This window comes from Myzus persicae, unplaced genomic scaffold (assembly GCF_001856785.1).
Source record: "Myzus persicae strain clone G006 unplaced genomic scaffold, MPER_G0061.0, whole genome shotgun sequence".
NCBI lineage: Eukaryota > Metazoa > Arthropoda > Insecta > Hemiptera > Aphididae > Myzus > Myzus persicae.
Window position 1 is genome coordinate 131,521 of NW_019104477.1, and position 15,054 is coordinate 146,574.

The 15,054-nt window shown below is 28.3% G+C and overlaps 1 protein-coding gene and 1 long non-coding RNA gene across 4 annotated transcripts; one reads left to right on the forward strand and one right to left on the reverse strand.

Moving 5' to 3' along the window:
- The first annotated feature begins 187 nt into the window (after positions 1 to 187).
- LOC111042447 (integral membrane protein GPR155) lies at positions 188 to 13,435 on the forward strand. 3 transcript variants are annotated; one of them, XM_022327065.1, is made up of 16 exons: positions 188 to 206; positions 5,882 to 5,973; positions 8,493 to 8,642; positions 8,768 to 9,057; positions 9,125 to 9,399; positions 9,462 to 9,583; positions 9,682 to 9,856; positions 9,919 to 10,074; positions 10,142 to 10,219; positions 10,299 to 10,513; positions 10,577 to 10,716; positions 10,775 to 10,880; positions 12,354 to 12,489; positions 12,563 to 12,720; positions 12,786 to 12,926; positions 13,010 to 13,211. In XM_022327065.1, exons 2-16 carry the CDS (start codon positions 5,933 to 5,935, stop codon positions 13,209 to 13,211), a joined length of 2,385 nt encoding a protein of 794 aa, XP_022182757.1. In that variant the 5' UTR covers positions 188 to 206; positions 5,882 to 5,932. The 3 variants fall into 3 exon arrangements, with proteins under 3 accessions (XP_022182757.1, XP_022182756.1, XP_022182759.1); XM_022327064.1 differs by lacking the exon at positions 188 to 206 and adding an exon at positions 5,097 to 5,758; XM_022327067.1 differs by lacking the exon at positions 188 to 206 and having other exon boundaries at positions 5,933 to 5,973; positions 13,010 to 13,435.
- Positions 1,509 to 2,322, reverse strand: LOC111042451. The gene is made up of 3 exons (XR_002605436.1): positions 2,150 to 2,322; positions 1,898 to 2,069; positions 1,509 to 1,639 (listed from the first exon to the last, which is right to left on the reverse strand). It is a non-coding gene; the product is annotated as an uncharacterized LOC111042451 (long non-coding RNA).
- Positions 13,436 to 15,054: the final 1,619 nt, after the last annotated feature.

The following is a 15,054-nucleotide window of genomic DNA, read 5'->3' on the forward strand; positions in this document are numbered from 1 at the left end:
AATACAATATCTGATATCTATGGAAATTGCCGATCGTCACCATTCATTAGAGACGATTAACAATTTATTGTAATAATTTCAATGAACACATTTTACATCAATAGTCGTACTTATAGTTGTTAAGCTGTGTACCTACCATATAACACGGACTCACATATTTCGTTACGTTCGGGTTATTTTCATAAAATATCTCGATATACTTTCAAGTAAGTAATCGTAAGTTTGTTTTCATATTATTTTGGGGCTTAAATGTACTTTTTGACTTAAAATAAATATTTAATGCATGGACATTTATGACTGGTAATTTTTTTTCCAAACCCAAAGTTTAAACGATTAGTTAAAGTGTACGTAACTTAAGAGGACGCCACACTTGCATGTGTTGCTCCGTCTTACAAACGTAAAACATTGCAAAAACCGTTTTGTGTGAAATAGAACCACTGAGGCACTGACGCTGTAGTCCAAGCTAAGCACTGTGCATCATCGTTTTTATTTTTTCGATATCTACAATAAAAGTTCTTATTGTTTAAAAATTCATTATTTCAAACTTAAATGATTTTTCTTGTATCTGTGGTATCGAAAAAAATAAAAATGACGTGTACAATATTGTTGGTTACTGGCTCGTACCGGTGGATTGTCAGTAAACCTGACACAAGTCAAAGGACCACCGCAATGTTTACATTTAACTTGGCTTTTGCTCCCACACGGCATGGAACGGCATGGTGCTTGATTGGCCATGCAAGGGGACTTGATAAACTTATTAACTGGTGAACTACTATACAACTCGTGTGGGAGAATATACAATTACCATGACAAGTATACCAGTACTTGGCATTGATAATCCTTGTAAGTACACACCAGTCGTGTAGGAGCAAAGACCAGTGTTGGTCATATATCACCAGTGACCACCGCCCATTATTGGCCAAGTACACCAGTCGTGTGGGACAGCCTTAAGTTGGGTCAGCGGTGTGGCGTGGTGTCTACACTAAGTTGTGTACCCTCTCTGAGTGTACTCACCGGCCGGTGTTGCTAGCTTCCGGATGGATGACCACTCGGTATTTGTATCAACTTGATATCCTTGCCACATATACGCAAACACGTGTTACAACCCTAACAACGCAAAAACTTACTAAAAATTTACAAAAAAACCCTACCGCACCGCCCCACGCACCCAACGGCATATGTTGCAGCGGGTTCCCTCTAATAATAAAAACAAATATATTTATGAGATATTGAAATGAAATAAACACAGCTACTAATTACTATAATTAGTAATAGAAATAAATCCATATTGTACAAACCAGAGCTCGGCTAGTAATAATTTCTATTGTAGTCCGGAAAATAATAAATGGATGAGGTCTAAAGAAAAGAATCGTTGACAAATCTTCGTATTTTTATAATAACAATACGGATGCAAAAAAATTGTAATATATGTTGACGGTCCAGTTGGCTGACTTCCGCGGCTGTGTATAATGTTTAAATACTACAAACTACTGGTTTCCAAACTTTTTTCTTTCGGCGGTGCCCTTTTTTTTTCGATTAAAATTAACCATGGTGCCCAGCGTAAATATCTCGAAAATTATATATAAAAACACATAATATTCTCATTAACAATCAGTTTCAATTCAATCAGTCAGCGAATCTAAATACAGGGAGTACATTTTTTTAGAAGATTAATTTTAAATAACCAAAAATTACAATTAATTTTGAATAATTTTTTATGAGTCACGGTTTTCTCGGAAAGTGCACGCGGTGCACTGTTTGGGAACCGCTGGTATAAACTATTAAAATACAAATAAAGAAAATACTGAAGAGAACAATAATTTTCCGGCAGTCGAGTTCATAAATGCTTAATCCTAAATGCAATAAAATAATAATTTTATTATGAAAATTAATTTACCTTCATCATTATTCTAATCTGAGGCACCTCACCACCTCATATATATAATAGTTGCTTTTGTGTTCTTTTTTTTAACATGAATTTTTTCATTTTCTGTGGGTGACGATTCTTCAACAAATTTTTGGTGACATGTTTATTAAAATTATCTTGATGTGATACATCAAGTGATGCGCTAAAAAAAAAAATTGAAATTTATGAATAATAATATTATAAACAATTAATATTATGATGTGACTAGGTGTAAGTATTTACATTTAACACATAAGCGCCTCTAAAGTGTACTTTTGATACCCTGATAAAATACTATACTAAAAAAAAAATTAACAAAATGGAATTGAAATAAGTATGGCCTAATTACAAATAATGAGGTCAGCACCTATGTTTAGTAACTAGTAATAGTTTGAATTATTTTTTTATAAGAGTGCAACGGCCAACGAGTAATAGTATAATGAATAGTTGAAACGAGTAGGTACTTGTCATAATATTCATGAATTTTGTACAGATTTTATTTAAATTTTAATATAATAATTTGTCTTTAGTGAAACTCATGCACTTACAACTTACAATAGTAATGTAATCATGTGTAATAAGATGCTATCGATTATCCTTACCATATGTTTTATTACGGCAAACTATCTTTACTTGGAATGTCTCCCAAGAACGTTGACTGCAATATATAATAACTAATAAGTATATTAATAATGATTAATGAATATATTTTGAAAAACAATCAAAATATCATAGGTACCTACCTTTTTTTACAATATTATTGGATATTTTGAGCAAAATAAGATGATGCTTCGATAACGGTTCAAAATACTATGAAGAACCAAGAAGTAAGAACGTCCAATACAAACGTAGGTACACTTATCAGTACAAATGTATAAAATTAAATTATGAAAATTATTATGACATGGTTAGGTTTTTTTTTATTAGCTTTTTGTAAATACAATTATAGCTCAACAATTAATAGAAGATACAAATACAATAAACGAGAAAGAATACAAAACAAAATATAATATTACAAAAATTAAATTCTAAAGCCAGCCTCCAGAATAAAGGTTATTATTAAATTAATGACAGTTTCAGAATTAGAATTGAGAATAGAATATAGATTAGGGGAGATATTAAGGGATTTTAAGGAATTAAACAAAGTAGTGCGTTTTGAGTAATGGTTAGGTTTAAAATAGGTTATTTAAATATTGTTATGTTTTATTTATAAATAGATCTATTTTGTATATAATATATTTATGAGGAATCTAATTGATAAAAAAGATTATAAATCAGTATGACAGTATTTGACAAAACTAAAAGCATATTCCAATTTCCAACAAACCTAACCAATTAAGCGGATGCCACATCCGCAAGTATTGTCTCCGTCTTACAAATGTGTAACATAACAAATTTACATTTAGCAGATAATGTTTATCTCCGTTAGTTTAAAAATTAGGGTGAATCTACTTATTAGGAGTACTTGATGATAATAGAACCTAATCTGTGTTCAAATGTTGGTTTTTACGAATATTCAATTAGGTACGCACATGTAAGGTTAGAGACTCATGCGAGTGTGGCGTCCTCTTATTTATTAATGTACCTGAAATACCTGAAATAAACCCTGAAATAAACATGAATATAATTCAGTTTGGATACGTTTTTACAATTTAGGGGGGGGGGGACTCAGGGACTTATATAATATAATACTTTAATACCAAATTGTCAAAAAGCAATGTCATTTGTGTATGATAGAGGCCATATTTTAGGCACAAGTGTCATAATTAGGTATATTATAATCAAATAATTTTCATAAAAATGTTGCTAAGCTATCGGCTGCTGTAACGTCATATTAATATCCTTGCAATGTTATAGAAACATGTTTCCAAGACGTTGGGATATTATTATATTTCATATTTATAGGATGTCGATATGTAAACTTTAAGATAACTCAGCTAAAAAATATCATTAACTTGCCCAGCTTTAAAAAATACAATAGCATGATATTATATTAACAACTGACAAATATATTTGTGAAAACAAAATTCTAAATTTAGGTAGATACTATGTTTTAATTTCAATCAATGCTGACCCTCTAATTGCCTCTGAAAATTTACAAAATCACATATACTCGATGAAAAACTGGTTTACAAATTGGTGCTTTAAAGTTAATCTTAACAAATCAATACATACAACCATTACTCAACGATTTGCACCCTGCTCTAGCGTCACCTTATAAGGACCCAAATCACCTCCTAATCTAAAGTCAAGTACCTGGGCCTCACATTTGACCAAAGACTAACCTGGGTGGCTGGGTCTCTCACATCAAATCCAAAGGCTGACTTTAAATAACCGACTAAGAATGCAAAAAACTCTGTTTCATAATAATAAATAGGTACTCCTCTCCAAATGTCAAACTGCTCATCTATAAATCCCTGCTTAAACCTTTATAAGGCTCTACGCTCTACGGGATTCAGCTTTGGGGAAACGCAAAAAAGTCGAACCTAAATAAAATTCAAACGTTCCAAAATATCGCCATAAAGAAAATCTTGAATGCCCCTCCTTATGTATCAAATCTCTCACTCCCCACAGATCTAAATCTAAAAACGCTTAACGAAGAAGCCAAGGCCTACTACAAACGATTTCACACCAGAACAAACTATCACAAAAATCCTCTAATCAAGAACCTAGGTAGCTAGTGGTAGCTACCCCAAGGTGCCTAAAGCGTAAGTGGTCCCGAGATTAACTAACATAATTAACTAACATGTATAAGCTCTCCTTTTGTAAGTGTCACCAATGGGTGGCTTCTTTATTCAATTTTATCGTGTCTAGTTTTACTCTGAGCCTATATGCTTATTGTGTCATCTGGTATAGATTGTATATTACTGATTTAAAAAAAAAAATAGGTAGATACTGATAAATATTTTATATTAACATAATTTATATTTTCATTTATGTATACAATTGAACATCTATTTATGCTTCTATGTTAATCTTATGTATAAATATATTTCCGATTTCAATTACAATAATTATAATTTGTTTGATATTTAATTTTCGTTTGCCGCTAAAATATTTAAAATTGTTCACATAACAATAACAAAGTTCTGTTCGAAGAGCTTAATAAAATAGCGGCGAAAAACTCAACTAAAATGTCCACTCTAGCCTCGAAGTGACCGAGTTGATTAACGTTGTTATAAATAGGGAAGTGTCCCGACCTTATCTTTATCTTAGTTCGTGGTATAAATACACCTTGATGGCTTGATTATTTTGTTTTGTTATCTGTTTCTAATTTATTCTAATTTATGATTTGCACATTCTCGATTCTCGTCATACTTGATACTACGTTATTCTGTGATACTATATACTACCACACTAGGGCACAGACTGTTCCGTACTCCGTAGCAATAATAAATTAATGATAATCGTTATCGTATATTTGTAGTTTGTAATTTTGTATTCTGTGCTTTGTAGTTTTTGTGCGTTGTGCTGTTGTGCAATGTACACTGTTCAGTACTACAGTGAGTCAGTGACTGTCTTACGTCCGAACAGGATGTAATAACTAATAATAGCAAAAAATGTACTTTGTTATTTATTATAATTTTGTGTGAGTAAGAGTAACACTGGTGTGTTTAACAACGGAACCGGAAATAGTGAAATTCCTACATCGTTAAAAAGTTCTGCGAATTCAGCCACCGCGGAGACAGAATGATTCTTCAACTTTTGTTCTGGAATTTGATCAGTGTTAATTTGTGAATACTGTGTGGATGAATTTTTTTTGTATCATTTTTGAATTTCAAGGTGTGTTTGATTTCACACACTCTTTACAGAATTCTGCGTTCGGTCCAGTCCATTAATTTATTTTATTTGGTAGGTACACTGCCAAAGTATAAGTGTCAAGTGATTTATATACCTAACTTATTAAAACTTTTTTCAATTTTTTTAATTTAAATTATATTTTGTCAAGTTTAATATGAATCCTTAAACTTGTAGGGCATATTTCATTTTAAGCTATAGGCTTTGCCCATCAAAACAATTATCACTATGGAAATTACGGATTCTGAAGCTTTAAAAGACGTATTATTGTGAGTATTGAAATAATAGTTATTGTTATTATTGTATTAGTATAGATTATAAGAGATGGTAATCAAGTTTTATTTTGTTTATCAAAATGACAAAACAAATTATTTTAGTCTTTATTTCTACCAGGTATACTAAAAATATAATATTATTCTTAATATTAAATGTATTTTATAATAACTAATAACTATCACCAAATTTCATATTATTTATATTATTTATATTTATATATTTTTATAACATTTATTACTTTGTATCCCGTTAATTATGCCTAAGTTGAATATACCTACCTATTACAATATATATTAAGATATATTATTTATATAGTTATAGTTAAAAATGTATACACTATATAGGAAATATACCTATAAAAAAAAAAATAGATGTTTTTTGTTTATGATAAATAAATATCCATGACAATTTAAGTAGATAAGTTAGATAAGAAGGTACATATGATTAACAAACAGCGAATTATTAGATTTTATCTAAAAGATTATAAACAATGATACATGAGTATACCATAAATAAATATTAGTATTTATTTACACTTTACTATTTGGTATTTTGGTTAATTCTATTATTTCTTCTTGATCATTTGAGTATGCCAAATTAATATCATATTATTTAGATAAAATTAATTTCTGGAAAAGTATTAAGCATCAAGACTCAAACATGCTGCATACGACTTAAACAATTATTGCTAAATATCTAAAATACATTTAGACTGACAAAAAATAAAGATTCAGAATCTTTGAGGGGAAGTGTAGGTAGGACTCCAAAACCCCCTAATTACCTACATCATTTAGAGGGTACCTATTTAACTTCAGTTCAACACAATTGGTCATTTGTACTTGTTTAGTATTTAAAATCCACATAATGTTAGAGGACTTGTGATTTCAGACTATATGAAAAATATGTTTTCATAATATAGTGTATAATATAGTCTGTGGTTATATCTACTCTAAAAACAAAAATATCAATCACTAAAACCAAGAAGCTTGTAATTATACTAAATATATATTTTTTTTGTTTATTAAAGCCAAATACTAATAGAAAGTATAACTTAAGTATTTTAATTTAAGTCTTAAATATATATTGCAGCTAATAACTTATTTTAATTTTTAATTATACAATATTGGTAATTAATGAGTGGTTTAAAATGTTTAAAGACAAATAAGTAGTTTTATAATTTTTTATATAAGTGGTTTAGTTTTGAGATAGAGAAAAAAGTTTAATTTTGAAAGTATTTTACATTTTTTTCTTTTGGTGCGCTAGCGTTATATGGAGAATGTTGACAAAAAAAATTTTTCTCATTCATAGGTTTAGTATAGAAGTATGAGTTTAAATGTTCACAGTTCAGGAATTCCAAAAGTATTGATCCTGATTCCTGACATTCTTCTTTCTTAATATAGAATAGGGCTTTATTATAGGGTTAAACCTCATTAAGTATAAAATTATTATATGAGTGTAATTTATTAAACTCTTAATAATTTTTATGAATTGAACTTAAAGTAATATCAATGGGAGTACTTTGTTTTTAATTAATTTATATATATGCAAACCAAAATGTTCAAAATTTCGTAAGAATATTATTTAACTATGTACGAAATCAGAAAAAAATATAAGTATTCATATTGAAAAATTAATAATTTTTGACTCTATTGCGATATTGCTTTGTTGATGTCCAAAGAGAATAGCAAACATAAACTGGACTAAAACATTTATTTTATATTGATTACCAGTGCCAAATAATAGGATCACCTAGACATCCCAATATGAACCAAATTCCAAAGAAATAAAAAATTGTATGTACTAAATGTTTTCACTTTTACATTTTATTAAAATTTAAAAGATGATATTAGGTGGTAAATATAAATGATAAATATGAATAGTTACAGTGTATTATTGACAAAATTATGAATGTGAGTAAGTTATGCCTTGTATGTAATTTTTTATTCCTTTAAAACTTAGTGTTAAATATTTTAGTAGCTTCATAAATTAAAAAATCGCTCCCTTCCCCTGAATCATCTTAATCTGTTGCCGTTGATTTCTATTAAACTTCTTTACCTGAATAAACCTAAAACTGTTGGCCTTGACAGGTAACTGTTAAATATTATATAGGTATAATATCTTAAATTACATATTATAAATATAGTTTTTATCAATACTTATCTTTTAGAAGAATTCAGGTCTATCTATTGTATAAATTATCATTTAATATAGACCATTTTATAGTACAGCGACGTGGCTAGGAGCAGGGGGGCCTCAGTGCTTAAGGAAATATCAGACTTACTATACCCAGTAGTACTCTGGCCCCAGCAATACAATATTGTCGCCCCTACCATAAAAAATAGTCGTCACCCCTGAAACAAAATCTTGGCTATAGTACTGTTACATTAGATTTTAATTATATTAATAGGTGATGTATACATGTACCTTAATCCTCATAAATGTCTTATATTATATTATGAACTTTTTAATATTTTTTTTTGTTTATCTCATTCATCTTGTTTAATTATTTTAGTTTACTCAATAATACACATACAAATGCTAAACAATTTTATAACATGATGATTTCAAATAAGACTGCAATTAATACAAGTGATTCTGACGAGGACTTAATGAATAATATGTATAATGCATTATTTCAGTGTTTTGGAATCATTATCACAGGGTAATTATACATATAATTATTTATCCATATCTTTATTATTTTAGATTTTCACCATTAAATACTTAAAAAAAAAAGATAAATTAAAATATAAGTATAATACTAGAGGACGTTTTGTTTTATTTCAGGTATCTGTCAGGACGATTGGGCCTGGTTAGTCATGCTGCTGGTATTGGCTTGAATAGATTTGTTGGGACATTTGCTCTACCGTCACTTATATTTGTTAATATGGCCGTGTTGGAATTATCATCTGTAAATTTGGTTTTTCTGGGATCACTACTCCTGTCTAAGACTCTTGTATTTGTATCGGTTGCTTTAATCACTGTATTAGTAACGAGACCTCCAGACATAGCTAGAGCTGCTCTATTTGCTATATTCTGTACCCAGAGCAATGATTTTGCTATTGGAGCGCCAATATGTAAGTTATAAAAATAGATTAAATTATAGAACTATTTTCTGAGTATGGTTTTATTTCTATTTTTTAGTTGAAGCACTCTACAGGCATCAGCATAGTGAATTTGTTCAATACCTTTATCTCGTAGCTCCTATTAATTTAATTATCCTAAATCCATTTGGTTTTGCGATGATGGAATTAGGCCAAGAATATAATCGCCATGAAACTACAAGACGTTCTGCTTTAATGGGACGAATATCAAGGAACATTATTTGTAATCCTGTAGTTTTTATGACAGCTTTAGGAATGATAGCTAATTTAGTATTTAATCACGACCCACCCAAAATTATTACAACGTTCTTAGGAGTAAGTAAAATTTATTTAGTTTAGTTTCAGCTAAATTTTTATAATATACAATTGGTTTTTAGACTTTTGGTAATGCGTTTACTGCTACTGCGTTGTTCTTACTTGGTTTACGAATGGTTGGGAACATCAATAAACTCAGAGGAGAAGCTTTAATTTTACCATTACTCCTAATTGCTGCTAAATTGTAAGATGTTTACATGTATATATTAAATTATAATTTCTAATTAATATACAAAGATTTCTTAAATTCTATTTATTGTAATGTATTATTGAATTTTGTAGGATAGTTTTGCCGTTAGTTATTAGAGAACTCACAAGTATTTTCTTGGGAAAATTCGGTACTGTAAATGCTGATGATAGCCTTGCCTTTTCAATGTTTGGATTTTTATATGGAATGATTCCTTCTGCACCTGCAGTTTTTGTTTATGCATCAGCATATAATCTTGAAATGGATTTAGTATGTACCGTTTTTTACCGTGTTGATTGTATGAATAATTTATTTATAATTCTGTTTTCTAGATTGCTAGTTCAATGGTGCTGTGCGTATTCTTCTCAGCCCCTATTATGTTTTTAACTGCCAAGATAATATCTGTGGCTAAATTGGATCCATCAAATAATATAACAGCTTTAAAAGGGTATCAATTCAATGTTAGTATACTCGCCATCCCTGCATCTGTAAGTTATTTAACTCTTTTGTATTTTGTATAAATATTTTTAAACATTTTGATTTATTATTTTCCAGCTTTGGATTATCTTAGTTATGTTAAAAAAACTAAAAAGTTTACCATTCAAAGTAGTTTTCTGTTTAGTAATTTCACAGGTATTTATGTGAATATTAGTATTCTAATATTGTTGTTCCTAAAGAAAGTTGATAATTCAGTATAATATTATTGTTATAGGTGATTTCGTGTACTGGAGTATTACTAGAGTACTTATCAGAAACTCCGCAATCACACCCATTAACATACATACAACTTATGTTGAGTATAGCTGGTGATATGAGTTGCTACATTTGGACTGCATGTTTAGCTTTTACTTTGCTAATAATGCATAAGCCATTTACTGATGAATTCCAAAATAAAATCATTTACTTCTACATGATAATATCTTGGGGGTAACTATGATAGTTAATTTATTGATTTAATGAAATTTTTTTTTAAATACATTTTAACTTTAGTGTGCCAATATTGTTGGTTTCTGTCCTGATGTTGACTTGCCAACCACCATTGTTTATTAAATCGGATTTTGATCAAAATTATGTCTATGGAACTCCTGAAGCTGCAACACTTACAACAATTCTTCTTTCATCGATAATTTGTAAATGTTTTTCAGAGTATTAAGTACATTTAATATTCATATTATATATATTTTTTAGGTACTGTTGTGTGTTTAGTCTTGCATCAACGCCTAAAACATAAAATAATTAGACCAATGGTTTACTCAGAAACTATAAATGATGTACAAAGTACATCCAAACAATCGTAAGTTTTTATTTAAATATTTATTACACCCGCCCACTTGCATAGAATTATTTCAAATCTTTTTTGCTGACCGTTGTATGTAACATTTACAAAAAATACTTTGAACTTAAAAAATACTATAAGTCTATAACTTAGTCATATTATTAAGTATACTACAACTACCCTCCTATTTTTCATATGGGTGGATAACTGCTATACCTTGATAATATATGTAATATGTGCCACTTCAGTCTCAGTTGAAACTAATCACTCAAAGTATATCTCCCTACCACATTACTTTTCTATTTTTGACTTTATGGAATCTTGAACTTAATGTTAACTCCAAAAACTATCTTAGTTTGTGGTTAGCTCATTGCCTATTTTTATTGAAAGAACACTAACAAATATATGACATACCAGATTTTTTTTTCACTAATTTAAATTGTGTGCTGATTTGTCGTTAGATTTGATATTAGAGTGAATAGGCCAATCATTTTATCAAATTGACAATTTTATGGTGTATATAAAATGCTGAATATAAACATTCAGTCAAAATCGCATGTATCTACGAACACTTTTTAGTAACACCATAAACCTAAATTGATTCCGTCAAAAACCAAATTTGTGTAAAAATTTCTTATTTTTGTTTTTCCTGGCTATTTTAGAAACCACTGGAATTTTAAAATGTTGTCCTTCCTAATGGATTTACTAGATTAATTTTCCCACTGAAATAAGATACTGAAGTTGAAAATAAAAGCATTATTTCGACTACTTTTCTTGTACACAGGCGTGGCCAACAGCTGTAGCACTGGGCCCCGTTTTTTTATAATTTACTCAAACTGACATTATTAGTTAGAAAAAAATTAATGGCACTTAATCATCTTGAATAGAACAAAATAAATTTTTAAAATTCAAAATATATTTGTCAACAAACACTTTAGATATAAAAGTAGTAAAGTCACTCTATTAGACACTCACTTAAAGTTGTTTTTACGGAATTAATAATTATATCTCTGTTGGGTGAACAATTGTTTTGAGTGCAATTGCCAGTTAATATTATGGTCTTGGCAATTTTTGATTTCATTATACATTATTTTATATTTAACCCGTGGCCACTCATGTAGGGTAAAAAATTATCCCTGCCAAACTTAAGTTGCTCCTAAAATTGTTATTTTGTTTTTAATGTGTTTATATCATTCAGTTTCTTTTAATAACATAACTGAAAATACATTTATATTATAAAAATGTTAAGTAGCAAATTTCTGTTATACACAGTGGTAGAGTTTTACTCTTAGCGAGTTTGTATATGCATTTGTATTGGAAACCATGCAAGTGGTCACAGGTTAACCATAGTGGTATGCAGTAGTGGTATCAAACAATACAATTGAATAAGTAGCAGGATATTTTAAGCAATTGATTTCAGTGTGTTAGATGACAATGCATGAGTACCGTTCACATTTTGTTGTTGTATTTAAATATTTAATATGTTTACAGTATGGACACTCATTGTATTGACACCGATGATTTAAAACAAGGCCTTCTTTATGATACCGAAACAAATGTAATGGATAAAAATGAATATTTTAAGCATTTTCTATTACTTATTATGCAAGCAGTTTCAATGTTTGTTGTAAGTACATTTTCATATTCCATATTCAAAGCTTATATTCTAAATTGTACTAATAAAAATGCAATGCCAACAGACATTCTCTGTGGCCATTTGGAGAATATTTGGTGAAACAAATGGATTATATCTTGAATTAGCTTACTCAGAAACTTCTTTAATGAGAGGGCAATCGATTTTCACATTGTTGATTTATGGTATTAATTATCAATCTATTAATATGCCGATTGTGCGAACGTAAGTTTTTCTATCGTTAAATTTATTTTTAAGATAAAAAAAAATATAATGTTGTTTACATTTAGATGGAATAAATTTTGGTGGGGAGGATCGCCAATTGAATGTCCATCGTGGGAAGAACTTCCCTATGATACCAGAAAAACTTGTGATAACTTTATGTTTAAACACAGAGAGAAGTGTTTGGCGGAAATTACTCATCTTACTAGGTAATTACCAATCATTTTTTTTTAACTCAACTGATTTTTGGTACCTATATAATGTTATTTATTATATTATTTTTTTGTTCTAGGTGGAAACTATGGAAGTATAAGAAGACATTTACTGGATCTGAGCTTGTAACATGGTTAGTGGAGAACAATATTTGTTCAAGTCGAGATGATGCATTAGGATATTCTATTAAGTTGTGGAATGGACAAGTACTGAGACACTTAAATTGTACAGAACATTTTCAAGATGCATCAAATATACTATATACATTTAATCGCCGTTAATCTTTACAACCCTTGTATTATTTTTGGCGGTTGATAAATAATCTCCATTAATTATTATTGTGATAATTGACTGTTACGAGTGAGAATATTTTAATAATAATTTTAACTTTTATATGCTTGTATTTGCCAATATGCTTCAAAGTTATTGAATGGTTGGATTATGTATATACTTACTTAGTGAAGAAAAAAAAAACAATTATCAGTTCTAGAAAATAAAATAGCTTGATAATGTGATTATGTTTTTATAATATTGTGATAGTTATTTTTTATTTATTTTTACTATTATAATTTATTATAAATTGAATTGTTGACAGGCTTAATATATTATTTTATATACAATACATACATTTATCATATTTTAAAATAAACTATTATATTTAAAATATTAAAGTTATAGTTTGCTTTGAATAAATATTGTTTTTGTTAAGAATTTGTAGTGTGCATTGGCGTTATTGATATTATTGTTTATTAGGTTACAACATACATGCATATTACATTTTATGGTACATTGGCTTTAAGGATAACTTATTTTGTCTTATTTATTTTATACAATGAATTATTTCATATAAGAATATGCTTAATTTAAATCATTAGTATAACATGTTAATTCAAACTACAATATAAGTAAATAATATTAATATAGTATTATTATATCACTATATTAATATGTAAAGTAAAAACGTTTTTTAGATAAAATTTATCAAAATCATAAACATTTGCAGACTATTTTGAGTTAAAAATTCACTAAAAAAATTATTTTTATATCTAAGATAAGAAATAGTAATACAGAATTTTGCCTAAGTACATTTAAAGTTTACTAAAATGCCACATTAATTTTTGGTGAGTGTTTGAAGTTCAAACTTTTACAACATTATTTTTATTTGTAAAATATTTGATGATAAAATATTTATTACATTTTGATTTTTGAGTATTATGCTCAATAAGTACCTCATACCTATAGACATTTTCAATTTTTTAAATGTTTTTCTATATGTTTCATTAAAACATTTTTTTGCTGTGTCACAAAGCTTGAAAAATGAATACAAAGTTTCTCCTAAGTTTTTATGATAGGAATTTAAAAATATTACATATGCTTTATTTTTTTATAAGCATTTAAAGTTTGAGCTTTGATAAAATTCATCAAAATCGCAAACACTTTTCTAATTGTCATTTGAATGAAAAATATTTATAATGTTTAATTTGTATAGCTTAAGATTAAACACTTAAAACAAGGTTTCTCATAAATAGATAATATTCCAACGAAAAATCTGAGATATATATTCATATCATATGACAGACCATTTCTGGACAGGATCGTTTTTCGTATAAAATAATAGAATAATATTTTTAAATTAAAACAAAATAACTTTTTTTTCAACTTTTATTGGAATACCTATATACAATTATTTATAACTGTTAAAATAAGCATATGAGCGTAGAACAAAAACAAAAAAAAACAACATTAACATGTGTGAATAAAAAAACAAACAAAAAAAGAATCTATTTTCTAAAATAGTTCGAAAAGAGTGAAAATTTTATCAAGCATAGAAAATTAACATTTGGTGAAAATTGCAAGTATTTACGGTTATGGTTATTTGTTTTTGAATTATAACAAAATAGGACAATTATTCGATGACAATTTGTTGATTTAGGTCTGAAATCCAATGTCGAAGAATTTCAAGAAAGCTTCAAAGGCTCATAAAAAATTAGTTTAAATTTCTTATAAACTTTTTTTTTGTTAAAGGTAAAAAACGTTTGAAGAATATTATGTCATTTTTTCAAATACCTATTAGATATAAATAAATCCATTGTTTTAAATTTCTAACTCAATAAAGGTATTATA